Source organism: Glarea lozoyensis (genome assembly GCF_000409485.1).
Source record: "Glarea lozoyensis ATCC 20868 chromosome Unknown GLAREA16, whole genome shotgun sequence".
NCBI lineage: Eukaryota > Fungi > Ascomycota > Leotiomycetes > Helotiales > Helotiaceae > Glarea > Glarea lozoyensis.
Genome location: NW_007360990.1, coordinates 524,204 through 550,710, shown reverse-complemented (window position 1 = coordinate 550,710; position 26,507 = coordinate 524,204). Strand labels below are relative to the sequence as shown.

At 46.8% G+C, this 26,507-nt stretch overlaps 12 protein-coding genes across 12 annotated transcripts; 5 read left to right on the top strand and 7 right to left on the bottom strand.

Annotated features, from left to right (window-relative positions):
• Window positions 1–64: 64 nt before the first annotated feature.
• GLAREA_07455 (putative tol protein) lies at window positions 65–2,258 on the bottom strand (the record flags this gene model as incomplete). Its single annotated transcript, XM_008082143.1, has 2 exons — window positions 65–1,629; window positions 1,688–2,258. 2 exons carry the CDS (start codon window positions 2,256–2,258, stop codon window positions 65–67), a joined length of 2,136 nt encoding a protein of 711 aa, XP_008080334.1.
• A 700-nt stretch (window positions 2,259–2,958) lies between these two features.
• On the bottom strand, window positions 2,959–3,699 carry GLAREA_07454 (Acyl-CoA N-acyltransferases (Nat); the record flags this gene model as incomplete). The annotated part of the gene is made up of 1 exon (XM_008082142.1): window positions 2,959–3,699. One exon carries the CDS (start codon window positions 3,697–3,699, stop codon window positions 2,959–2,961), a length of 741 nt encoding a protein of 246 aa, XP_008080333.1.
• A 1,806-nt stretch (window positions 3,700–5,505) lies between these two features.
• GLAREA_07453 (LuxS/MPP-like metallohydrolase) lies at window positions 5,506–8,648 on the bottom strand (the record flags this gene model as incomplete). Its single annotated transcript, XM_008082141.1, has 2 exons — window positions 5,506–8,317; window positions 8,359–8,648. The coding sequence occupies 2 exons, from the start codon at window positions 8,646–8,648 to the stop codon at window positions 5,506–5,508; spliced, it is 3,102 nt and encodes a 1,033-aa protein (XP_008080332.1).
• A 644-nt stretch (window positions 8,649–9,292) lies between these two features.
• On the top strand, window positions 9,293–11,216 carry GLAREA_07452 (uncharacterized protein; the record flags this gene model as incomplete). The annotated part of the gene is made up of 5 exons (XM_008082140.1): window positions 9,293–9,572; window positions 9,844–10,115; window positions 10,168–10,316; window positions 10,363–10,606; window positions 10,689–11,216. 5 exons carry the CDS (start codon window positions 9,293–9,295, stop codon window positions 11,214–11,216), a joined length of 1,473 nt encoding a protein of 490 aa, XP_008080331.1.
• Window positions 11,217–11,904: 688 nt separating this feature from the next.
• Window positions 11,905–13,215, top strand: GLAREA_07451 (uncharacterized protein; the record flags this gene model as incomplete). Its single annotated transcript, XM_008082139.1, has 1 exon — window positions 11,905–13,215. The coding sequence occupies one exon, from the start codon at window positions 11,905–11,907 to the stop codon at window positions 13,213–13,215; it is 1,311 nt and encodes a 436-aa protein (XP_008080330.1).
• A 794-nt stretch (window positions 13,216–14,009) lies between these two features.
• GLAREA_07450 (Inosine monophosphate dehydrogenase (IMPDH)) lies at window positions 14,010–15,062 on the top strand (the record flags this gene model as incomplete). The annotated part of the gene is made up of 1 exon (XM_008082138.1): window positions 14,010–15,062. One exon carries the CDS (start codon window positions 14,010–14,012, stop codon window positions 15,060–15,062), a length of 1,053 nt encoding a protein of 350 aa, XP_008080329.1.
• A 269-nt stretch (window positions 15,063–15,331) lies between these two features.
• On the bottom strand, window positions 15,332–16,164 carry GLAREA_07449 (uncharacterized protein; the record flags this gene model as incomplete). Its single annotated transcript, XM_008082137.1, has 3 exons — window positions 15,332–15,635; window positions 15,682–15,930; window positions 15,980–16,164. 3 exons carry the CDS (start codon window positions 16,162–16,164, stop codon window positions 15,332–15,334), a joined length of 738 nt encoding a protein of 245 aa, XP_008080328.1.
• Window positions 16,165–17,525: 1,361 nt separating this feature from the next.
• GLAREA_07448 (uncharacterized protein) lies at window positions 17,526–18,143 on the top strand (the record flags this gene model as incomplete). Its single annotated transcript, XM_008082136.1, has 1 exon — window positions 17,526–18,143. The coding sequence occupies one exon, from the start codon at window positions 17,526–17,528 to the stop codon at window positions 18,141–18,143; it is 618 nt and encodes a 205-aa protein (XP_008080327.1).
• A 74-nt stretch (window positions 18,144–18,217) lies between these two features.
• GLAREA_07447 (uncharacterized protein) lies at window positions 18,218–19,750 on the bottom strand (the record flags this gene model as incomplete). Its single annotated transcript, XM_008082135.1, has 4 exons — window positions 18,218–18,643; window positions 18,694–19,440; window positions 19,493–19,675; window positions 19,736–19,750. 4 exons carry the CDS (start codon window positions 19,748–19,750, stop codon window positions 18,218–18,220), a joined length of 1,371 nt encoding a protein of 456 aa, XP_008080326.1.
• An 877-nt stretch (window positions 19,751–20,627) lies between these two features.
• Window positions 20,628–22,446, bottom strand: GLAREA_07446 (uncharacterized protein; the record flags this gene model as incomplete). Its single annotated transcript, XM_008082134.1, has 3 exons — window positions 20,628–21,633; window positions 21,683–22,202; window positions 22,260–22,446. 3 exons carry the CDS (start codon window positions 22,444–22,446, stop codon window positions 20,628–20,630), a joined length of 1,713 nt encoding a protein of 570 aa, XP_008080325.1.
• Window positions 22,447–23,417: 971 nt separating this feature from the next.
• On the bottom strand, window positions 23,418–25,320 carry GLAREA_07445 (Nucleotidylyl transferase; the record flags this gene model as incomplete). Its single annotated transcript, XM_008082133.1, has 3 exons — window positions 23,418–23,774; window positions 23,821–25,073; window positions 25,122–25,320. The coding sequence occupies 3 exons, from the start codon at window positions 25,318–25,320 to the stop codon at window positions 23,418–23,420; spliced, it is 1,809 nt and encodes a 602-aa protein (XP_008080324.1).
• Window positions 25,321–25,587: 267 nt separating this feature from the next.
• Window positions 25,588–26,140, top strand: GLAREA_07444 (NTF2-like protein; the record flags this gene model as incomplete). Its single annotated transcript, XM_008082132.1, has 2 exons — window positions 25,588–25,633; window positions 25,683–26,140. 2 exons carry the CDS (start codon window positions 25,588–25,590, stop codon window positions 26,138–26,140), a joined length of 504 nt encoding a protein of 167 aa, XP_008080323.1.
• Between the last annotated feature and the right edge of the window lie 367 nt (window positions 26,141–26,507).

Genomic DNA, 26,507 nt, shown 5'->3' with positions numbered 1-26,507 from the left:
TCATCATCCCTATCATCACTTGGATTCACTTGGATTCACTCGTTGCGATTGATTAATCGTTTTGCTACTCTAGAACTACAACCTCTCTTTTAGCTGCGTTCAATAAGTCCTTCCACACTGGTTCAGAATCGTCTAACCAAATATGCCCTACACGCTTGAACATTCCAAGTGCAGACTGCTCGACAACTAGAAACAGCCCCCGATGCTCTCCGAACCATTCTCCAGCCTGACAGCTCAGGTATAGTAGCCGAAAATCATCCAACCTATCAATTGGAGTCTCAAAATCAAAGACAATACCCCGATCTGAAGACGCAGGGTGGCTCTCCTTTCTTATCACATCGAGATTCTTTGCTTCCAGTATTCGTGCCTCCAGAGTTATGAGAGCTCTGGAAATTTGTCCAAAAGGAGACGTTTCCGATACCAACTCTACTTTGCTGTCAATCAACTTGGCATCTATATGCTCTGGAGGATCAATTCGAATCGGATAAGGCATTGTGATCCACGACCAACTGGGAGATCCCAGACGCTGACTGCGATCTATGTGTTGAAATATCTTTTTCATCGGGCGCATATTCTTCAATTCAACCAACCGAAACCAACCGAGATGATGCATAATAGACCGTTTCCAGAAACCGGCGAGGTAGGTATCGTTCCAAACTAGAGCCAGCTCTGAAGCTATTCCGGCCAATGCTGGTAGGCGGTCTTCGAAGTGAGTCAAGTCCCTTTTACTATACTCCCATATAATCTGAGACCAAGTCCACTCTTGGAGATCTCTTTTATCGTTCCCTAGTAGGAGCCGCTGTTTATATGCTGGGTCATCATCTAATACGCCGAACACAGATACCGGCAAGGTAGTGCAGTTATAAATTACCTCCAAGTGCGTCTCAACAACCGGCTGAAAGCTCTCCTTTCGACAATTGAAAGTTATCTGACAGCAGTCGAACACCAGAATGCGCGGTGACAACATATATTCCTGCAAGGTCCACGCTCTTCCAAAAGTAGGTTCGTCCTCAGCATAAATCAATCCAACCGGGAACATCCTAAGATACACTATCCCACACGTATCGCCATCAATGAAGAATGGTAGTTCGACTGAAGGTTCTGCAAAATTTGATTTGAGAAATCCCTGGCTAACATCCTGGGCACTGGCTGCAACGATGGATATGAAGGAGCTTTTGTATATCGACCCCATCGTAGCAATTTGGTCTAGCTTGTCACTTTCGTCGTCTTGTATGATACACAATGCGTCGATCCAGAGATAACGAACACATATCTTTTGGCATACTTCAATAGCATCCAATATTGTTTTCGGTAGATCACGAGGCAAAGCGACCATGTATTCGCTCAAATTTGAAGTGGTTGTGGTAATATGTTCAACACCACTACCCCAGCAATAACTTAATGTTGCATATTCCGCCTTTTCGTTTTCTGCAGGATGGTAAATTCGAATTGGCGAAGTACCAGAACCAACATCAAGAACTCTCCGCGGCAGTTCAGGGGAGCGTCGCCGAGGACATGAGAGGTGGTTTCCGAAGCAGTTGTCAAGCTTTTGATGAATCATACCAACGACTTCTGGGCTCATGTCCTTCGTCTCTCTTCTTCCTTGGATGAACCTGGCAGCTCCATCATCTGTTCAAGAATCAACACCACTGGGATACTGCCGGATTGACACCTGAAATATAATTACCTTCCCAAGTCACTGGGTGGAATAAAATCTGCCGCGGAGGAAATTCTGATTTCTCATATACCACCAAACTAGGTATGATAATCTCGAGATTCTGTAGAAGAAGATTCTCGAAGGGGTGCTTTACAGAACCTATTTCATTCTTCGACGGAACAGAAGTGATAGCACGAATGATCACCTCTTCAAGAGGCAAATTTCCATCGTCATCGCGAAGCCACACACCGGGAATATGCTGAATCTCCCAACAGAGCCGACATCCAAGATTGGTGTTTTCACAAATCTGGTACCAGTTCAAGTGCTGGTAGCCGCCGCTGACCAGCGCGCTCAGTCCCTCCAGCGTTCCCGTCATTGCTTCACATGTTGGACAGCAACGACGGTTCCAAGTTCGGGGACTAGGTGACTTTTTCAAGAATGGAAAAATGTCATCAGAAGACTGTGATTTGATGGTCTCGCTATCGCTACCACTGTATTCACGATTATCATCCTCTTTATCCTCTCTGTTCTCACCTCCACCTCTTTCCGTTGCATCGCTTTCGACAGCCTCAGACTTACGAGCCGGTATAATGTCCCACATTTTGTAGTAGAGAATCACAATAACTGGGGATGAGAAGAGATAGAAAGGGTGGAATAATTAGGGGATGACAGTTGTTGATTCTATTTTTATACTTTTGGTGGGTTCGACAAATTCAGCCCCCAATGTACGCCACCATATCTTGCATACGTCTGATGCTTGTAGAGGTCAGAGTTCACAGATTGCTATTTATCGCTATATGTATGGGCAAGATCGCTGAATTTACTAAACAATCCTGTGACAGCAATCTTAGGTACTCGATTAGTATTAACTTTTCGATCACAAAAAAAAGAAAAACAGGCACCATGTGGTGGCTCCTGTAGTCCAAATCATTTCAACATGATGTTCATTTACTGTTAATTTGATGTACTTGGTTTCTCAGAACTCAAAGGTTTATGTCAGTCTTCATCGTCTGAGAACTAACGCAATCAGAGATGCTCATCAACAAATGCTTTCTTCGCGCATGAGAAATCGAAGTTGTACAATAGAATCACTTGTTATCACCTTAGTAGCGATCAAACCCTAAAGCATTTCCTTTTTGGGACGCTCAATAATGCCAACAATGATATATTTTCTATTTTGATAATACAAACGTGGGAACATCAACGATATTAACTCCTTAACTAGAATATTAGAAACCCCATATGATACATAATTCTACATTGTAAAGGTGTGTTCATCCTTGAACGTGGCGGCCAGAGAACTAACAGTGCTTGAATTCAGCAACATCTGCGAATGGATTCTTCTTCAGGTACTCATCCTTTGTGATTCTGTATGAGATAAGATGCTCATCTTCTGTTTTCTCCATAGGGAAAGGTTCCTTCCAGCCTGCTTTCTTCTCCATTATATGAATGAGAGCTTGATTTTCCTTGTGGACTACGCTTTCGAATTTGTTGATATAATATTTACCAGCGTCCTCGAGCTTCTCGAAAGCAAACTGTGTCATAAGTCTGAGACACTTGGTAGCCAACCCTTTTCCTTGGTATTCCGTTTCCAAGACGCATTGAAACCGAGCTTGTAATCCAGTTCCGAGTTTCTTATCTTCCGGTGCTTCTGGGTCGATCTTGAAAGAATGAACGCCAGTCCATCCAAGTCTCTTCCCTTTATCGGCTCCTTCAGTACCTTCGATCACAAACTCCACCATGCCCCATAGATTTTGATTTGCGGATTTTCCGTCCTCGGCCCAGTAAGGTCCATTTTGCGACTTCTGTATACTTTGTTGAATTTGTTTTCTGTGGATACCAATATTATGTTGTTTGCTGGCAGCATCTTCACCCAGCTCATAATGGTTGTGTATTCTATCATATTTCATGACTTGTTTATTGGTCAACAACTTATAATGAAATTCTGCATCGTCGGGGGTTGGCGATCTGAGTTTGAAAGTGCAGTTTGTCAATGTGATTTCCATGTTATTATATATTTTGTGCGCTGGAGATGCTGCCATCTTGAAAGGAGGTACTTCTTGAATGCAAAGTCTTAATGGTAATGAAGCTTTTGTGCAGGTATTGCTGTGGCTTTCTTTTGTATTCTGGATTCTGTAGGAGAGAGATCTCGAGAGACCTCAAGCAGGTTTAAATACTTTTTCCAGAAGCCAACTCGAATTCACAACAAAATGGAATATGAATAATGGTTGAACCTTCTTTCATTATTCCATGATTCTTAGTCATTCAAGGATGGTAGCAACTCATCATCAAGGCGTGTGAATTGCATTTCCAGCCATTTCTTCATTATCTGATGTACACATGTTCCACATGAGGATTACACTAATTGCCTGGAGACACTTGAGTAACCGAGATGGTTGTCATCTTCCTGTTGTCTGCTTATGAGTCGAGACAGCAACAATTGTGAAATCCACAGTCTACTTTTGAAGTTTCAAACATGTGTCTATGCTTCCAAGTTCACCCCAGTTTCCACACAATTCTTCGCAGACATATCAAATGTGAGACTCACATGTACTTAACATCGATGCATCATTCACAAGCCACAGTATTTCCAAAGACTGCATCACAAGAACAGAACAATCAGATCTAGGTCACCCATTAATCATCCAAAATCTAGGTCCATCATTCAACAAAACAGTACCAAATGTCTCCAAAGACACACATCATATCCTCGTCTACCCCTAATCATTCATGACTTAAGCGAGCCTCCCCCTTCAGAATCTCACAGCACCACCTGAATCACCATGCCGGAGATAATTTCCACTCAAAATACTACAAGAGACTTATGTATGCTGCAAATCCACAAGACATAAACAGGGCCTGGATGGCTCAAAAAAACTGTTGCACATCGCATGTTGACGCGGTTCGACATTGGACATGCGACAAAATATCGATTTTCTAGCATTACAATCATGAATTGCACCCCCCTTCGGATTTCGGTGGGAACGCTTCTTGCTGATGATTCCAAAAAGTGCTCGAGACTTCGCAATCATCGAAGGTCTTCCTCGCCAGTCAGCCCTCCTAAACAATTGAATTGTTGGCGCATTCCCTTGGTGAGTGATGCCTCCAGCGTATGAACATAATAGTGCGTTAGACTGCTCGCTTCAGAATCGAATCCTCAAAAAGGAATCCTCTTACGAGTCTGTAATCTTCAGATCGCCTCCCAAATATTTATATTACTCGGTGATTTCTCTCTGTTTACTTTAATAACATCCAGAACACTTCAAAAATACATACGGAAGACAGTATCGATTTAGAAGTCACAAAACCACTAGTATCATACCAGCAAAAACAATCTCCCCATCCACCACACTCCAACCTCCAACCTCCTAACCTCCTCCACCCACTCACAAGCGAGCCATTTGTTCCCCTAAAATCCCCAGTCCCTAGCACCGCCTCACACAAATATTCCAACCAATATCCCACCCCCAAAAAACCCATTTATCAAGCTGAGCTTCAACGAATTCACGGATTATTCGGATATTTAAACAATTTTGTTGCACGTCGCACTTCTGTGGCGGTGGGATTCGTGGCGAAACAAAAAAAATCTCCGCCAACGCCATAGCTATCCGCCACACTATAAAATCGTTCTCGCTTTGTTCTCCTTGCCCCCACTGGTAATTACCGCTCGGATGTGACAGTACTCAAGAGGTATTTGCTCTGCCTTCATAGGAGCGAGTCATTGGGGAGAAGAAATGAGTTCAGAGTGTGAATTTTGTCAATCATTATATTGTTACAATTATTTTACAACACGCTGATATACACAGGAGTGGAACACAGTATCATACAACCACCTCATATTTACACAATCATGATCCCAAAGCAGCATCCTTAACATCCTCTTCATCCAAAATCTCCGGTTCCGCGGGAGCAGTAGCCATACCCAATTCCTTAACTTCCCAATTCGCATCAACCCAAGGCTTCTTCTCACCCAAAAAGACCATCTTGCCCTCCCCCTTCTCCAACGCATCAACAACGTACTTCTGCGCAACTTCTCTAACCTGCTCGGTCGTTACGTCGAGAAGCTGTTCACGGCGAGTCTGAAGCATCTCGTCGGTGACTCCGCTCAGGAAACGTGTCATACCCTCGCTACTAACGCTTTCGGGCGCATCCACACTCTGGAAAACAGATAGTTTTGCTTCTTCGAGATCTCGTGGTGTCCATTGCTTTTCCACGGCCCATTGCCCAGCATTACGCATGATGGACATGGTGTTTTGAGGATTTGGGTCGCGATAAGAATAGAAACCAAATATGCCGTTTATGCCCTTGGAGTAGGCTCCTCCCCCGTACGCACCACCCTTCTCGCGGATTTCGTGGTGGAGATGTTTATGTGTAAGAAGTTGGGAAAGAATTTGAAGAGGTGCGCCAGCGGATGATGTGTAGGAGACTGTAGGAAGTGCTAAAGCTCCATAATAGACCTGGTAGGGAAGTGGGAAGAAAGTTTTAGAGTTCCGGGAAAGATTTGGCGCTGGTACTTTAGGAGATGATGGTGTGGAAGAAGGCAAAGTTGACAAGAACTTTTGTAGATATGCCTCATTTTCAGAGACACTCTCGCTACCACAGGTTATAGCAGTACGAAAGGTACTAGAGCTTGACAAGGCAAACTTTTGAATCGCCTTTAGCTTCTCAACCACATCCGCTAGTCCTTCAGATTCTGGTCTGGATGCTAGCGAAGTGACGAGCTTCACCTGTGATAGACCACCGACCTGCTCTCTCAATCGACCGTAGTCAGTAATGTTGGCCTCGGCCGCTGTTCTGGCAAACACATGACCGGAAGATGCAATACTGTTAACGGCACCATCAGCCGACCCTTGTAGTAGCTGCCTGATCCTTGATTGTGTCTCGATGCTATCAAAATCTGTTTCGAGCACCAGCATGCGCAAGATGTTGAACATGTCAGGAACGTTTCGATCTAGCGCAGTCCCCGAGAAACTCATGCCTTCTGTAGAGGACTTGAAGTCAAAAGGCGATGGAGTCGAGTAATAACCAGCACTGACACCTCCAGTCTTCAACTTCATAAGATCCTCCAATTGCTCCATTGACATGTCTGGAGTGCCCAACCGCATGATGGAGTCAGTGAATAGAGGAATCAGCTCTCGTAACTCATCTGGAAGGTTTTCGAATGTGTTGACGGCTCTGAAATATGTAAGTCCATTCGTTGGGGCTTCTCTCCACTGGACATTGACCTTGTCGACCTTCGAGTCTCTCAGAGTGGCACCATCCTTCTGTCTAGGTATATCTTTGACATACACTGTCGGTAAGCAGCTAAGGTCTTGGGTATTTGATTTTCCTTGCTCTTCCAAAAGCTCAAGTTCTCTCTTTTCTAGCTGCGCACGAGCTTCTGCCTCACCCCCTAATTTCTTGGTAACTTCTTCGATCTTAGTTGCTAGTCTTGTAGCTTCTTCTGACACAAGTTCGTCCGCATAAGTCGCCGAGGGTGTCATAGTAAAGGTAAGAGTGTCGTCGTTGAGCAAGTACTTCTTCAACAGGCCCTCTAGATAGCCGCCTTTGGCAAGCTCGGCTTGAAACGCATTAATAGTGTCGTTCCAGGCCAATGCCTCGAAAGGGTCCACGCCCTCAAACCACCCTGGCTTGATTCTTTGCATCAATGACATTCCGAATTTTGCTGTTTTGTGTTTCAAGCCCAACTCTAGCTGATGAAGATATCCCTCGATTTTGGATTGGTCAAACCCATTTTCATACGCCTCCTGGAATGTTTTATGAATCGTCTCCTTGACCTTTGGCACATCCGCTTCCTTCACGCCAGTAAGGCCGATTGAGAATATACCGACTCTGCCTGATCCATCGAAACCGCTATTTGGACTCCATTCGGTCCCCAGCCCAGCCTCGATCAAATTACGATAGAGAGGTGATCCATACCCATCCATGAGTAGATTGGACAGCAGGCCTACGGAGAAATTTTCCAAAATATTGGTGGTATCTCCCATCAACCATGATGTTGAAGTCTTGTACTGCATATCTAGAGGTACAAGCGGGTCGATAGGACCGGCAACCGTGACATTCTGTGGCCCTCCGCTAAGATCAACAGGCCGGCGGATCTCAAAGTCTCCCTCAATCTTCTCAAAAGCGCTCAATTGGGCATTTACCTCCACTAAATGATCAGCCAAAGGCATATCACCGTACGTGAAGACCTTAGCATTACTTGGGTGGTAGTGCTCGGCGTGGAATTTCTTCAACTGCTCGTACGTCAAATCGGTCATTTTCTGAGGATCTCCGCCAGAGTTGTTAATGGCCGGGAATATGTGATCCTGGAATCTGATATAGTATAGATATCCAGCATCCGACATCTGCCCCTTCATCTCGTTATACACCACGCCCTTGAAGACCAGCTTCGAATCCTCTGGTTTTGCGGACTCTCCGGCGAGCGCAACTTTGGGATTCTCCGGTCCAATTCTCCATCCTTCTTGCGTAAAGTCGCTCTGTTTCAATAGCGGATGTAATGTCGCATCTAAATACACGCCCATCAAGTTCTTAAAGTCTTGCTCATTAGTCGTGGCGAAAGGGTAAAAGGTATGGTCAGAAGCGGTAAAAGCGTTCATGAAATTAGATAGGGTTCGCGGTAACATCTTAAAGAAAGGATCTCGTATAGGATATCTGTCACTGTTTAGTAGAAGTCCTTCTTGGGTACGGATGGTGACTACTTTTCGCTCCCGCATAATGTCGTGTGCTCGAGGATATGCGGCACACCAGTGTCGTCTGGAGGGTTCGTCTTGAAACCGATTGAGAATACATTGTTCTTGTCTTCTCGCGCAACATGTAGGTAGTCTGCGCCGGTCTTGTCGTGTTGTAGGTGCAAGGCTGTCAGCTCCAGCTCCGGTACATGCTTCGATCGTAGGAGAGTGAAGCCATGCAGTTTGTCGCCTGGCTTGGGATATTGAGCAAGTTCCGTGACACCCTTTCGGACCACTCCTTTGGTAGCATTCCGTAACATAATGAAACTTGCAGATGGAGGTGCACAAGAAACAAAATGGATGAATGCAAGTGGTGGACGAGGAAAGACTTATGAGCAAGTCAGGTAATGATGCGGCCGTGATGCTGTAGCCTCGTCAAGCACAAATTTTGTGGCCAATCACCGAGAATTGACACTGGCAAGAATTATATAAGCGTGCATCATCCTGCTGGCAAGTGCCTGTGCCTGTACAGGGAGCATTATTGCACATACGAGCCATTGTTTACAATTCAACAAGTATATCCTCAAAGTATATAATTAAACGTTGGTGTTGTGAACTGGCTGAATGAGTGCGGTTGGCTGTCTTCGTCATCCGAACGCACTTGAGGTCGCCGGCACCGAATCTCTCCTCATTTGAAACTTGGGTCAAATTCCGATCGAGACTAGCGGCAAAGAGCTTCGACTCTTGCAAGTCTTCATTTCAGCGACACATCCGGGTCCATACATAGGAGGAAACGTACGTTGAAAGCAGAATACTGCCGCACGTTGTATGGGATAGTGCGCGATATATATATATAGCCGTCTGGACGAGATTTTCTTCTTCGCTATTCCCCACCGACACCTCTCCTCACCAACAGCTACGTACGCTGTCGACGACCCGTCGAAACAACCACATCAAATGCACCATGTCGACCGCCGTCAATCCCACGCCAACCACTGTACCGACGAATTCGAGACCCTCTTCAATTCCAGCGCCCCCGTCGCATGGCGATTCCCCTTATACGAACGGTCATGCGCACCACCACCACCCTCACGATGGCCACCCGCAGTCTGCGTCGAACGCAGCCAAGAAAGGCAAACAAAAGAAAGCGGCGGATCCAAACGAAGCTTCCAAGTTGATCGCTGCCAAAATATCGCAGTTGGAGCTGGGGGCTGCCGAAGATAAGGAGCAGGAGGCTGAAATTGGTTGGTTTGCCTGTTTGATATTTCACGCGAGAGTTTTCTCTTTGAAGTGTGGCAAGTGTCGTGCTGGTGGTATAATTCGATGTTGGCATATGCGCTTTCGACTTTTGGTAGACTGGAGACGCCGAAAGCCGTGTTGCGGTCGTTTGATGCCGATGTCTGGCTTTGCAAAGTCGCCTAATGGACCTAGAGCTGGTTGAGATCTCGACAGCAACTACCGCTTCCTACGTCTTGCTTTCACCAATTTCGTAGGACTATGCTGATTTTTGTGTAGAACGGGAGGTCAAAAGGGCCAACCGCGAGCTCAGCAATCTTACCTCCAAGATGGACGACCTGCATAAGATTGACTTCTTACAAAAGCGCGTGACGGAACACCTCACAGATGTGAGGCGCTGGGAGCGCAAGAGCCGGAAGAATCAGAAACGGGCGGACGACTTGCAGAAAGAAAAGGATCAAAGGACAAGCGAACTCAGCAAGCAAACCAGCATGAGAGGAAAGTTGGAAACACTTTGCCGAGAACTACAGAAAGAGAACAACAAACTCAAGGTCCGCTTTATATCGTTACACTGTCGAATAGCGCCTACTGACGCTTGGACAGGCTGAGAACAGAGGATATCAAGATTCCGAGAAAAGCAGCCACGATTCCTGGGATGAGAAATTTAGGAGTCTGTTATGGCAACTTCAGGATTATCAAGACGCAAAAGATCACCCACAAGCCCAGATTGTTAATATTGAGGTGGAAGATCTGTTCGTACTTGCCAATATGTTGACGAACTTGTCTAACAGCTACCAGATTCAAGCAACGCTTCAAGTCCTTGATTGAACAATATGAGCTTCGAGAACTCCATTTCCACTCTCTAATGCGAGCGAAAGAATTAGAAGTTCAGTATAATATGGCTAGATTCGACCGCGAGCGCAAGGCTGCGGAAGCAGAAGTCACTCGGTCGAAGGCTTTGAATACCCAAGTTCTGACTTTCTCAAAAACTGAAAATGAGTTGCGAAATCAACTCAACATTTACGTCGAGAAGTTCAAACAGGTAAGCTCAGGCTCATTTGTTAATTGGGTGTGCCACATAGACCTCCCGAGTGCATGATCTGTTCAGAACTAATATCATGAAGGTGGAAGATACCCTCAACAACAGCAACGATTTATTTTTAACCTTTCGGAAAGAGATGGAGGACATGTCCAAGAAAACAAAGCGATTGGAAAAGGAGAATATGAATTTAACCCGGAAGCACGACCTTACCAATCAGAACATTCTCAAGATGGCGCAGGAGCGGACTAAGAGCAACGAGGAGCTCGAGGCTTTGAGAAAGAAGAACGACAAGCTTACGAGTATCATAAATCAAATGCAGAAACAAGGCAGAGGCGTTGCCGGTGGTTTGATGGGAATGCCGGAAGGAAGTGTGGAAGGGGAGTATGCTGAAGGCGATATGGAGGGCACGGAAAGTGAGTATGAGTATGAAGACGAAGAAGCAGAAGATGGTGACGAGGAGGGAAGCGAAGAGGGAGAGTACGATGAAGATACCGAGGAGGAACCCCACCTCCAACATGGCGCTCCGAAGCCATTTGGCCCTGTCCCGCCACCTGCTCCTCTCTTGGCCAACGGCCTACTGGCTGCTACCGCAAACGGCATCAAGCATTAAACGTACTTATGTTGGTGTGCCACTGTATGCGAGGCACGAACCGCTTGAATCAGTTGCGTCAATGGAGCTTTGATGCTTTGCGTGTTGTATAATTCTGGGACTGACCATTCGTACACCATTATCATGGTATATCCAACCTTAAATTATATACACCCTTCTTTGTACACTCAAAGCCTGTAATCTTTCTGCGAAACTGCTACTATTACACAACGCTGTTGGAATTTACAGTCACTAATTCAGCAATTTGAATAATTGTTGCTGACAGTGATGAGCTAGCATTAAACTTCGCAGTTTCTTCCCTCTTGGCTATAACATCCTTTAGCTGAAACTGGTGGGCGCCGCAGTTTTGTAGTCCTCGTCTTCCAGGTTATTCTCCAAATTCAGCCTCTCAGCCTTATCATCGTAATGATGCATACACCGGGTGAAACTCGGGCACCGAATACATTAGCGTAGATTCGGGCAACCCCAGACCCAAAGCAAAACACTCCAAGATCTGGAGACAACTTTGGTCGATCAACCCCTCCTACCAGGAACGTCATGCCGATAGTGTCGCAAAGGACATTGCAAAATTCTTGTATGATGAGTGTCGCATTGAAGTAGCCTACGGATATCATAGCACTTGACGTAAGGCTATTTGCTTTCTACATCTCAGCTTACTCCCATCTTCCGCCTCAACCGTCCGAAGACAATGGCACCTCCCGGTCTACTCGAAGATCCACGAATTCGGCAGACGTGGAATCAATTCTCTTCGAACGCCGAGTCTGCGACTGAGACTGCAGCCGCAGGTATATGGACATTCCAGCATCGATACATAAACCCATGCTTCTCCTCTGTCACCGCATGCTTCGAACAATGTACGGGCGCATGTTTTCCCGATCGCGACGAACGTGCTCGTCGCGCTCGAGAACGAGGTCGCACGAGAGGGCGCGCAGAGTTGTCGTTTGATTTTTATGACGATTGGGATGAGGATGAAGGAATTGGTGGGGGAGGATTGCTTGGAGGCTGGGGTAATGACGAACTGGACCGTTTGCTTGCGGGGAGTGGTAGTAATTCTGGCGTCAACGAAGGGAACCAGCCAAAAAGGAAGAGAGGAATGAGTTATGGAACGAATAGAGCGAGAAGGAGAAGTCTGGATCCGGATCCGACTATCATTCCGAGTACGAACACATTGGGATTCTTAGGAAGGCTTCCATTCAAGCTTGGAGGAACTTTACGGTATAAGCCTAGTGCAGCAGATCTACAGGATCACCCTGGAGCGTCAAGAAACGACTATATGGGCGAAGAGGGCCAGCCATTAATACCTGAAGATGACAGTGACGAGGACGAGGGTGGAAAAGGACACAGAAGACAGCGGAGCTCCACCACAAGTTCAGGCGCAACATCAGACTCTTTCAGGTCAAGAGGAGATCTGTTCCCTAGTGATGGTGAAGATGATGCGATTCCGTTACCCGACGAATTCGCAATGGTCTTGGAGAGGAGAGGCACAGTCTCCAATGCGGACGATAAAAGTAGTGGAAAGACGAGGAGTAGCAAGGGCAAACGCCCTGCCGGATTGAGGTCATTATCGAGGACGCTATCACGGGCGGCTCATTCATCGCAATCTATTCCTACGCTATCAGGTATGCGATCGAATTCAGAAGCATCAGATAGCCCAGACATCCAATCACCTGGACTCATAAACGTTCCATCATTAGCCGATTTGGAACAAGAAGAGGAAAGGATACGATTATTAGAAGATGGAGAAGTAGAAAGAAAACGCCAAGTGGCTGCAAGTCTAGCGATAGAACGAGGCTTACAGGTGGGAGATACCACTGACGGGATGTCTGAAAGTAAGCCGCCAATAGTGGAAACACCTCCAGTGGATGTCGAGATCGAGGTCGAGAACACAGTTGGAGATGATGACAGACCATCTTCATCAGGACAGGAAATCCCAGAAGATCCTATTAAAGAGTATGAGAGTAAAGATTTCGTGCCAGCTCGATTACCGCACTTCAGCTAGAATGGGGTTTAGGAACAGGAATGGACATTGGGAGGAGCGACCAACGCCTTTTGAGTGTTGATTCGTGTGTATAGATGCGTGTGGTATTTGTAACCGGGACATGGGAGGCATAGGAAAACGAAACGGCGTTGTATCAAGTATGCGAAGTGCTCGCTGCTGGGAATCGTGTTTCGGGGTGTTAGATTAATCGACTTAGAGGTATTGTCTTAGCTCATGGGTGTTTATTGGATTTATACACTTTATGATAATTCATATTACGTCAAAGATTTTAGAATGAATGTGGTAGTGCTTGAATTTGTTTCATTGTAAGTTCAAATTCCTTCAGCAGTGGCGTCTTTTCTGGGTGGGATTTTGAGTAAGTGCTTTGCTCATTTAAGCACTTGAACAAGAAATAGGAACTTCTCTCATCTTACCGTCGATTTATAGATTGGCTGGCTTACAAAACCGTTGAAATTTAACTAGAAACATATTCAACAAGCAATTATAATAGAGTATACCGTCACTGAAGGAACTTCACGTGCCGAATAGGGGACCCAGCAGTCAAAAGGGGAGGGGGCACCTCAACCGAGGCACTAATTACCCCACACTCCATTCCCGCAAGCGAGTCAAGCTCAAGCTCAACCACAGACGACGATACAAGAAGTGTACGTACACGCAGGTATAACCTTCTTCAATATGCATTTAAATCCTCACTCTAAACCTCACCTCCTCCCGCCTTAATCCCTCACCAATTGCTAGTACAAGCTACAAAACATACATCTACCCATACAACTCCCTCAACCACAACCACAACCATGCCCCCCCAAGGCCCCCTAACCACCCCCCTCACCACCCTCCTCGGAATCAAACACCCCATCCTCCTCGCCGGAATGGCACGAACGTCCGGCGGTCCCCTCGCAGCAGCGGTATCCAACGCCGGCGGCCTAGGCTGCATCGGCGGACTGGGCTACACGCCCGTCCAACTCCGCGAAATAATCCACTCCCTCAAATCCTCCCTCTCGTCCCCCGACCTCCCCTTCGGCGTCGACCTCGCGCTCCCAAAAGTCGGCGACGGCGCCCGCAAGACCAACCACGATTACACGCACGGGCAGCTCGACGAGCTAATAACCGTCACCATCGAAGAAGGCGCGCGGCTGTTCATCAGCGCGGTGGGGATCCCGCCGCCACATGTCGTGAAGCGGTTACATGACGCGGGGATTCTGGTTATGAATATGGTTGGACATCCGAAACACGCGAAGAAGGCGCTGGATGCGGGTGTGGATATCGTGTGTGCGCAGGGCGGGGAGGGGGGAGGACATACGGGGGATATCCCGAATTCGATTCTCATTCCGAGTGTGGTTGATGTGGCGAGGGGGTATCGACCGGCGATGTTGAAGGGAGGGACGGCGTTGGTGGTTGCGGCGGGGGGGATTTATAATGGGCGGAGTTTGGCGAGTTCATTGATGCAGGGCGCGGCGGGGGTTTGGGTCGGGACGAGGTTTGTGGCGTGTACAGAGGCTGGGTGCTCGCAGCAGCATAAGGAGAGCGTTGTGAGTGCTACTTTTGAGGATACGGTTAGGACGTTGGTTGTAAGTGGGCGACCACTGAGACTGAGGAGAAATGAGTGGGTTGATAAGTGGGAAGCGCAGCCTGAGAAGATAAAGGAGTTGACCGAGAAGGGGGTGGTGCCTATTGAGTATGACATGGATCAGGGGATTGACGTTGATATTCCTCATCTGATGGGAGTGGTAGCTGGCGTGATTCAGAAGATTCAACCTGCGAAGGAGATTGTGGATGAGATGGTTAGCGAAGCTGTAGATATGTTAAAACAGGGCCATACCTTCTTGAGTGAGAAGAGTAAGCTATAATTGACACCTCGACCGATCAATGGATAAGCTTTTTTGATTTTGGAGTGCTAAAGTAAGCCGTTCTTGCATTACACAGAATTGATACAAGAGAGACGAGAGCACGGAAATACAGATCTTTCCCCTCTAACCGTAAGAATTCCTGCCCCACCTACACATCTAGAGGACTTCGGCAAATTTGCAGATGGAGTCAGCCCCAGCAAAAGGTATCTAAAAGGCTGCTCTCATCTAGACGGGTTCAGAACTGATCTTACGAATAAAATATCGGATCCCTAGTTCTGAAAGGTGCAGATCTTCGAATTTAATTTATCCTCATCTTCCTCCTCTTCTTGCTCATTCTCATCGTCGTCGCCACCACCGCCAACAGGTGTAGTTAAGCATGTTTCATTTGCAACCAAGCCTGCATCCACGCAATCCGATATGCATATAGCTTGTGTCTGAGCGCGATGAAGGATCATAGGCGGGTACCCGACCACATGGCGTTCTTCTCCATCTCTGAGGTCGATTGTAATGTTAAATATCTGAGCACCTTGATCTGCACACTCTGTCTCCTCTATCCCCCGTCCTTCGTCCCAGCTTTAAATATCAGCGAGCCATACTTAATAAAATAGATAGTACTTACTAGCATGCTCCCCAAGCATGTTTGAAATAAATAACTCCTTCGATCCATCCGGCATCGTCTTCAAACCATTGTCTTCGATCGATACTATATTGAAACGATTCATTGGGGCGAGGCGGAGCGGCAATCAAGCAGTCCTTCCATGGATCTGCATCTTCGTCGATGTCGTTGTCTATCGCAAAGGGTTTGACATAGCAGCTGTTCGCGAATCCCTGTGGATTTGGTGCAGTGTCATACATATTGAATAAGACTCTGGCAAATCGTCAGCAAGTTTCAAGAGGGAGGTGACCATTCAATTGACCCGATGTTGTCTTTCTCTCGATCCATTACCACGTCGGTAACAACCCATCGATGGTTCTTCATGGTCGAATGGCAGATCTCAGGATCGATAGTTGTAACGGTTGATTGGACTTCGGCTCCATGGACAATTGCCAGTAATCCCAATGCCGTAGCTGCCAAATGAGCGATCGATTTGAAGGAATACATCGTTGAGGGATGTTTAATAATGAAGGGATTGAAGTAATGCTTCGAGTCTAAAATCCAAAATGGTTTACCGATATAGAAGATACAGTAGAATAGCCTTCTGTTGATAATTCCGGATTTCCAATGCTAATGTAGAGTAGAAGGAATGAAAAGAACGGGAATTGAGACACTGCAGAAGGAAAATACATGGTTCATGATGGTTGCTCCTTCCTCGAGTATCTTGTCCAAGATTTGACACGATAGTTTTCACAGGAGACTTGCAGCTGAAGGGAGAACACCATTGAAACTTGCGAAGAAGAGCTTCTAGAGTGATTGCTTTTGCCACGATAAATTCTCACTTACAAGAAGCTCGTCCGCCCAAGTACAAAGCAGAAAACACTCAATTGCAAGCATGACAACCCATCACCAGCCACTGGGAATCGACCTTGGTTGAGATCTGCATCCGTTTCTAAGCAGAAACCACCAATGTAGGAGAAGGAGAATATTGCCCCGTAGGCTGATTTAGACATGTATATTTTGTATCCCCTGCGCTCCTCTACTCTCTTAGTCATACATCGAAACCCGCTCAACACAGCCCTTCTCAATGTCTGTAAATTTACACCATCTCTCCGACATGTCCTGCCCTTCAAAATACCCTCCTCAAATCTACCCCAGCTCTGCTCCAGAACCAATACACTCCTCCCCCAATCCCTCCCCTAATGACTCAAATTCTTCCTCCCCTTCGCTCTCCTCCTCTTAATAATCATCTTCCCCGTCCTCGTCTTAATGCGGCTCAAAAACCCATGGCGTCGCTTCCTCACAAAATGCGACGGGTTAAACGTATTCCGGGGCGCGCAGCGGATCTGTAGTGATGCTAGCGCTGGATGTGTTGAGGGTTTGAACGGCAGTATGGCAATGTCGCCAGCAGTTTCTGGTGTGGAAGAGAGCGCTAAATTCGACAGTGAGGGCCTAGATGGTAACAGGATAGTTGGGCGGAGAGGTGTGAGGGATGTGAAGGTCCTATGGATATGGTTAGGTTTGCCGTTGGAGGGATTTGGGGAGATTACTACCTTTTTAAGGGCGCATTGGAGATGTTTTTGACTGAATTTGAGAAGCCAGGGAAGGCACTGAGCCCTCTGGAGCAGCGTAAACACAACATCTTCCTTCGTGGGCGAGAAATCTCAGTTTTGATGTTCTGGTCTCAAGACATGAGGTCGCGATCAACCCTTGACATCGAACATGCAAACGCACGGACCAAGTTCGAAAAATAATTTTGGGCAGAGCTTCGATTGCATCCCACCTCGATCGCAAACCAGTTTACATTTTCTCACATCCTCAATTCTCCTAATTACAAATTCAAATCAGAGATACGCAATACCACTACAATGACAAGCAACCCCCCAACCCGTCTCATTCCCTCCATTCCCATCCCCCCCTCAGTCGCCCTGACATACCTCTCCAAATACCTCTCCCAAACCAGCACCAACGCCTACCTCCTCCCCAACGCCAAACTCGAGCCATCAGGTCCCACAGCCGGCGCCACAAACTCCTCGCTCACACTATCAAATCTGCAGCGCGTAGAAGCGGGCTTAAAAGGGGAATGGCTGGCCCCGGTCTTAGAACTAGAGGAGACGGCGAAACTAGAAGCGGAAGGGGAGAAGAAGGCGGGTGAGGAGGGGGAGTGGCAGAACCTTGAGGATTATCAGTTGGAGCAGCAGGATCTTGAGGGGGAGGTGGGGGAGAGGGTGAATGTTGTGGCGCAGGACGGGGATGAGATGGTTGGGGGTGAGGAGGGGAATGAGGTTGAGATTGAAGCTGTGGTGCCTAAGAAGGCGAAGAGGAAACATGAGGGAGGGGAGGAGAACGGAGCGAGTGTGAAGAAACCAAAAGATAAAGAGGCGAGGAAGGCAGAGAAGAAAGAGAGGGCTAAACAGGAGAGGAGGGCGAAGGCCGAGGCTGCGAAAAAAGCGGCTGAGACGGCTGCTATGGAGGAGAGCGATTGAATTCAAGTCACAACATTGGCATACGAAACGAAATCAGAGGGTATCAGGAGTCTGTTATTGCAGAACTCTACGGTCTACAATTCGTCGCGCCCGCTGGCCTTGACCACCTTTTCGTCTTTCGACACAGCAACACCATCCTTCTCGTCGATCCATCCAAGAGCGCCCAATCTCTCGGAAAGAATCGGGTGAGAGAAATGGTAGCTCGCATACATCCAGTCGGCATCCATGGTACTCAAATTTTGGATTTGAAGCTTGATCAAAGAGCGTGCGAGTTCAGTGGAGTATCCAAGATTCTGCGCAAACTCATCGGCTTCGAACTCGTATTTTCGGCTGAGGATGTTCATCAAGAGCTTGATAACCGTGTCCATTGGAGCGAGAGCATCCGAGAAGAGGATAAACCCGATTATAATTGGAAACTCGTTGTGGAAGCCGAATGATTGGTAGAGGGATCTGTTGTTGATGAAGACGGAGAAAAGGGAGAAGATGTAGAAGAAATGCGCCTAAGTGAAGATTAGCTTCTGCGGTCGTGCAACACAAGCAAGAGTCTTACCTGAGAAATCCCAAACAGCTTTGTAGTATGACCCAAACTCCAATGGCCAAGTTCGTGAGCAAGAACAGCAACAACTTCCTCCGTCTCGCTTTTCTCAATCAATGTATCGTAAATGACAATGTGCTTCTTCCATGGCAGACCGAAGAAATACGCATTGCTATGCGCCGATCTCTTGCTACCATCAATGACATAAAGCTCGTGTAGTGGAAACTTAAGTCTATTTGCCAAACCCTCTACTCCAGTCTTCAGATCTCCGGGTTGTAACGGCGAAAGCTTGTTGAACAAAGGCAAGATCGTAATCGGGTAAACAGTAATCATGAAAACCTGTAATCCAGCTCCAAACAACCATAGATAGTAAAAGAAGTTATCTCCCGCCTTTTGCACAATCGCGAGGAATCCAGCAAGGATAGGAGGAGTCAAGACGAAAGCCAACATCTGTCCCTTCAACATATCCATGACGAAAAGCTTAGGTGTTTGCTTATTGAAGCCAAACTTCTCTTCGAGGACGAATGTATGGTAGATAGAGGTAGGCAGCGAGATTATTTGTTGGATGACGATGAACGATAGTACGAAGACGATAGAATGCGAGATCTCCCCACTGAACCGCGGTGGTGCGTATGAGACAAGCCATGATCCAGTTAACGCCCAGAGTTTAGGAAGAATGTCGAAGTAGATGAATGCCGTGTTTTGGATTTGACCGTAGAGACCGCTAACGAAACCATACTTTGCTTTCGCCCTGCCATATGCCTACAAACACGTCAGCTTTGAGCCTCAGGATGTAGTTCTGGGATTCCCATACCTGACTTTTGTCAAACACTTCTTGAGAGACCTCGTTTTTCAGAACCTTCGGAGGTTTGGTCTGCTTCAACACCTGGTATTGTCGTAGAGAAAGGAAGCCTTCAAAGGCGTATTGTGCGAGGGAGAAGCCGACGATGAGCTTCTTCCAAGGGAACAAGGGTCGATCGAGAAATCGGGCAAGGCGCTGGGAAGTATTAGCTTAAATTTCTTCATACAAATCTGTATTCAGCAAGTGATAGTTTACCTGAAGGAAATCCATCTTTCTGGCCAACAAGAAGATAGAAAGAAGAAGTCCCGGAAATGAAAAAGTCGTTGTTTGTTCGATGAAACAGAAGTCAGAAATGCCCCTCGCTCAATATGTGTCTTCAACCGCGCTTACTTAGTACGGTAACCCCTAGCTTTCAGGGCTGCGGCCGGGGGACTGATCCTGGCCGGCGAGTTAGCGAGAATGACAACGACATCAATATGTTTGCTCCCTAGATTTGGTTACTCATGTCGGAAGTTCATTTAGGTCTTATCATATTAACTCGTGATATGATGTTTAGTGTTATTTTAGCTCTAAAGCCTGCCCAAACAGCATTATTAAACTGATCAAGGAGAAGCCAACTGGCTAGAAATCAATGGTAACGGTGGGTGTAACATCGTCGATGATTGTATCTGTACTCTGAATTGCTGATATCAGGATTACAGAGGTGCAAGAACGCTTAAGACTGATACTCTGATAGTCTCGAGGGTTTCGCGGTTTCTAGATTCTAGATTTTAGATCCTAGACTATTGGCGAATGTCTTGCAAGGACTCTCTGACTATTGATCGATCTACTACATCTACTTCCTATCTTCATCGACGTACTGCATGTGAGATTACATTTCCTGGCTCCGTCCAGACCACCAATCAAATGTAACCCCCCAAAACTCCGGAGCATCTGTCATTGAATATTCTCTCTCAATAACGCTGAACGTGTGCACCACCCAGTACTGACATCTAATGGTGTTTACCATCGCCTAACATTTTTCTCACCAGAAACCTCTTTTTACCAAAACGCCATAACAACCTATGTATAGAATAGAAATCCCAGTCAAGCCGTGCGACATTTCTTCTGCTGAAAAGATGGTAGAGATCAGATAGGCCGGTGGTTCTCAAACCAGGCCAAAAGAGGACTCGAAAGAGGATGATGAGCTCTTTTTGACAGGGCCTGCTTCTTTCTCCATCTCAGCTATCAGCGCGTCTCTGGCCTCTTGCCATTTTTTGGGTGGGTTGTCATTCTGGTTGAGTTGTTCCACAGCCTTAGCCTGGACGCCTGAAGCTTGAGGAAATGGGTCGTTAAACCACAATGGTGGTGAATCTGCGTTTTTTAGAGCCTCTTTTAAAAGATACCCTTGCCTGTCATGCTGATTTAAGAGTCCCGTTGTCTGACTTGAACTCTGCTGCATGTTTTTCTTCGATGTTGCTTCCTCCTCCTTACGTTCTTGGGCGTGGACCTCCACTGCATACTCTTGGACGATTCGCTGAAAGGCCAGTGATACACATTCAGTCTGATGAATTTTGATGATAGTAGTGAGCTGGTTAGGTGGTGCATGCTTAATCCAGTCTGGATCTTGCTTTGCACGAATGAACGCATGTACTTGGTACAGTCGTTTCTGATGACTTTCCAGGTAACGGCAGAAAATACGAAGCATGAAAGTATCCTTGCTCCTTGAACTTCTGAATTGCGACTTCAATCCATCGTAATCAAGTGTAGGTAGGGTTGAGTTTGGAAAGTGTCTTTCAAACCATTCTCGGTATTCTAAATCAGTCGGAGCCGGATTGATGTCCTTGATAACTCTGGGCGGGGCTTCGGGCGTAGCACTCACTCTACTCACTGGACGACCAACCTGTCGTTGGCTAGGCGGCTGGTCAAGGGAGTCCTCCGAACGTTTACGCTTGCGACTCTCTGCGTCTGCAGTGGAATGTGGTTGGGTATTTTCGGCAGTTCGGCTAGTCTTGAGGCTGGGTTCTTTTGCGGTTGGACAGGGCGCGGAGCTCGATGTTCTCTCAGACACTGGGTTGAGATGCGACTCGCAGCCCGAAGCCTGACTTGGTTGCTGGTCGTTCATGTCTGCGTAATCGAAATCGTGTGGTACGGTACGGAACTGAGGTCGTACGCTGAGTAAATATTTAGTTAAGATTCATCATCGGAACAAGGACCGCATACTTAGTTTGTTTGCTGACAACTGCTGAGTTTGTGTCGGCAGTCACTTTCTGGGTGGATTCCAAGTCCTCCTCAGAAGGTGTTTGTGGCAGAAGGCTCTCAACTGCGAAGCGCAAGTATGGCCGCTTGTTGATAGTCGAGAATCCAAGCTCCGTCGGTGCGGTTCGAGTGAATGATCCAGCGCTCAAAGACTGGTAGATGCTTGCAGTCGGCTCCATTGGTAAACTCGGTGAATTGGCGATCACAGTGGATGCTCTATCCTTTATCATGATCTTGGCCGAAGTTGACACCATTTTAGACAAAAGTTGGAAATTCGTGGACGGCACTGGAGCCATATTCACAAAGGGCGACCCAGAGCTCGTTGTGTTTTCAGAAGCTAACTTCGCTGTGGCGGTTTGAATATCGATTGGAGCTTGACAATGATCTGGCTGACGAGTGGTGTGGCCATAAATGATTTCAGCTACTTGACTGTTTGTATGTCCAGCTTCAGGAAGCTTTCGCGATATCATAGGCGATGACTCTACTTTATATGCAGTCAGTCAAGCGTTGGAGAAAGTTATTGCAAAGGGCCATATCCTACACAACTCCTGCAACTGAGCACCGAGAAAACGATGTTCTCTTTGGCCATGTCTTGCCAGCTCGACCATGTCCATCAGTCGAGTACTTTCACTGCGGCCCGTCCAGCTACAGAATTTGCAAAGATAACCGACGTCCTTGCCCCTTTCGACTTGGACTCCGCTCTCGGAAATCATCACGTTCATCGTCATATCGGTATTTTGCTGTCTTAGATGGTAGTAGTAAAGAAAAAGGCTGGAAGAGAAGAGGAGCGAAAATGAAGGTGAACGTCAAGACTGAGTCTAGGAAGGTGGCCCACGGCTTCGCATATGTCTCTGGGCCGGCTTCTTCTGACGAAGGGTAGGAAATGTGATCCAAGCTACCAAATAATTGCAGCTGGATGTGTCCAAAGTAGTGGCGTTGTGAAACGAGTGTGCGAAAGAGTTGCGAACGAGGTGATCTTCAACTGACTGAAGTGTTCGTGCCAGATCAAATAGCAACTGCCTTGTCCCTTCATATGTATCTGGATGTTATAAGATCATAAATGGAAAGTAACGACTGCTTGACAATTTCGTGTGCCCGACGGTTGTTGACAGGTATGAGAAGACGGCCCTTGTCTGGTCCCTATGGGTTCGAGACTAGGAATCGGTAGAAAGGCCCAGGAAACAGCAGCGCCAGAGTCAAAAGAGTCAACCGTCCTTTTGAATGAATCTACAAAGAAAGACGGTTATATAAATAGATGAGGAGAATAAGTAGTAGTAGAACGAACGGGCTTAGAGAGAGATTCTCGTCCAAGAAGCCACAAGCTCCTGTCAGACTCAGACCTCTCGACACGGCGAAGGTCTTAAGATCGCAGCTTCCTCTTCAACTGCTTTAAAATAAAATCCCTCTTGATAATTGCGACTCTGGGAAAACGTGCAGCTTACCAAGCTTAGGTCCGTCAATTCTGCCACGATTGCCATCAATCTTGCAAGTCTCGCAGAACTAATTTGGCAACTTTATTCTCAACGCTAGGTTCGTCGGCTGGCAACGCATCGCCAGCGACGCCCACTCTATTGCACGTCTGCAGCCCTAACACATTCGCGAAGTCAATCCACCTTCTGTCATAAGTTGATGAATTGATTCTGGGTATAATAAACTTGACAATATGTACAACACAATATTCTTACACTTAACGTTCAAGCTAATCTTCGACGGGGAGTGGTGGAAACAGAGCCCCCCAGCTTCCCTTTCCTGGTAAGGTCAGAGGCACGCCGTACGTGAAATCTAATCCAAGGCACGCATCATCATATGCTCGGCGATCTGGAGCAACACCCAGCGTGTCAAGAAGTTCCCTAGCCTTATCTGGCATGTATGGTTGGAGTAAAATTCCAACGATTCGAAGCGTCTCAGCACAATGATAGATTGTCCGATTAATCCGCGCTTGGGTGGAATCACGGAGGGGTTTATCGTCTTCTGTTGTGCCAAGCGGTGAACCCTCTGGTTCCGCGAGTTCTTTAGCAAGCTTCCAGGGCGAGTTTGATTGCAGATACTTGTTTGTCTGTTATGGATTAGTGGCGTATAACAACTGGTTTGATCAAGCGTACCTCATAAACAGCGTCCATAATGACTTGTAAAGCTCCGCCAGGGTCAAGCTGGTCAAATTTGACATTAACCCTATCGCGCAGGGTGTTTAACATATCGACTTGAGCTTTACTGGTCTTTCCAATATTGTACACGTTGCCATCCCTAGCTTCTGCTAGTACACTTGGTACACTCCAGATTTTGGGTCTCATTATTCGACTAGCAAGGTTTCCAAGTCCGCCCTGTAGTCCCTTTTTATACCTTTCGACAATCAGATCATTTCCGTAATCAGAGTCATTGACGATTCCACCATCATGAGCAAGATAATACCGCATCACATCCACGCCGAACCGCTGCATGGCAAGAATCGGGTTGACAACATTCCCAGTGGATTTAGCCATCTTTCGACTTCCTAATGTCCAATGAGCGTGGGCTAATATTTGTTTTGGTGGTGCAACGTCCAGTGCCATGAGAAAGGCAGGCCAGTATATGCAATGAAAGCGGACAATGTCTTTTCCAATCACTTGTACATCTGCTGGCCAGCCCTCTAAGGTCTCAGTTCCTGATGTCCAGGGATACCCGGCTTTGGTGATGTAGTTGATCAAAGCATCGAGCCAAACATATATGGTCTGACTGTCATCGTCTGGAACCCTAATTCCCCAGCTCAGCCTTTCTACTGGTCTTGATATCGATAGGTCTTCTAAGCCATCCTCAACCCATTTGACCACATCCTTCATCCGGGTTGAAGGGACGACAAACTCTGGATTATCCCTATAGTACTGAAGAAGCTTATCCTTGAAAGCAGAGAGGCGAAAGTGGTAATTGGTCTCAGAGGTCCATTCCACCTCCTTTCCAGTCTCTTTCGATGCCATGAAAGTCTTCCCCGTATATGGATCTAAGCGTTTCTCAATCGCCGAGTCTGGATAATACGTCTCGTCGCTAACACAATACCATCCCTCGTGCTTCGATTGGTATATGTATCCATTGGAATCCAGTACGCGCCAGACAAGCTGCACCGTGTTTCGATGTTCCTCGTCGGTAGTGCGAATAAAATGATCGTTCGACAGATTGAATTCTTGGGCGAGTTTTTTAAAAGTATCCGCAACTCGGTCGCAAAACTCCTTTGGAGGCATGTTGAAAGACGCTGCTGCTTGTTGAATTTTCATTCCATGCTCATCCGTTCCGGTACAAAGAATGGCTTCTCTTCCTTTCAAGACCTGCCATCGTTTGAGGATATCCGTAAGGACCATAGTATAGAGATGTCCGACATGAGGAGCTGCAATTTATTTAGCCAGTTAAAGTCCCAGTCCACATGTATTCATACCTGCATTAACGTAGAAGATGGGAGTCGTAATGTAATATGGTTTTTGCTTCGAAAAGCTTGAGCTTAGGGAAAACGCCCTCCTGGCAGCTCCGTGACTCCGACATAATTGGCATACCCATTGGCCTTTCCAAACTGGTCTGCTGTTCAATCGATTCTGTCGAGTGCCTCGCAGAGTCGAGGATAATATTCGTGAACTCATTGCTGGTTCTTGTGCCAGCAACGCGCTGGGAAACGTCCCGAAATTCCAGGTGCGGAATGGTCCCGCGTCGCGTCACCCAGGATGATCGAATTCGACGTCGCAACACAGCTTGATTCTCAAAAGAACATAATTCGAGCATTATTATATTTATGGCAGAACGATTGGTTGCTTTAGCTTTTTGTTTCTTCTGAATCATCTTACAGAATCAAATTTTCCCAATGAATCTCGCTTTTTTGTTCTTGCCGTAAATTTACCACCCCCACCAGCATGGCAGACATATCAGAAGATCAAGAAGTTAAAGTGGCCATAGAAAGTAAGAAGCTTGAAAAAAATGATGAGAACTCACGCTAACAGGATAATAGCTGCGGAGACGTTTGTTAACACATACTATGTAACCATAAGCAAACCTCACGCCATTAAAGAAATTCCCGATTTCTACGTCAAACCGAATCCAGAATCTCCTCTAAAACCGGACATCAGCCTCAACGGGAATCTCATCTCCTCTCCCTCAGATCTTGAAGCAGTCTTCGAGAAACAGCCACCGAAAACGCATTATGAAGTCCAGTCGTTCGACTGCCACGTTCTGAATCGCAATTACAATGTCGGTGTTCCAGATAATGTCCTAGAGATGAACAAACATGGCAGGAAGATGAGCATTATGGTTACTGTGAGTGGGAGCGTCAGATATGGGGATGGCGCGGACATCCAGGGTTTCATGGATAGTTTGGTGTTGGTGCCAAATTGGGAGGCATATGGGAAACCCCACAAGGGCAAGAGGAGGTGGCTTGTACAAAGTCAGACATTTCGTCTAGTACTGTGATGCAAAGAAAAAGGCGAAATATATAAAGACAAATCCCGGCTACCGTTGCAATTGCAGGCCGTCTGGGTGCCGGGCTATCTCGCTCCTGGCACTACTCTGACCATAGGATGTTCACGATCCCTGGGCATAGTCCAACGGGATGGAGATATAGTTCTGCGGATACTGTCTTCAGTAGCCATTCCAAAGCGCACCGGAACCTTGGTCAACATGCTCCTTGATCATGATAACTGATTACCCTCATCAAAGAATCGCAATCGCTCTTACCGAATTCAAGCTCGCTCAATCAGTTACCTTATTGGGGAGAATTAATTTAGTCTTCACTTCTCGTCTCCATCACTTAGCTCTGGTCCCTTGTTCTCTATCTTCT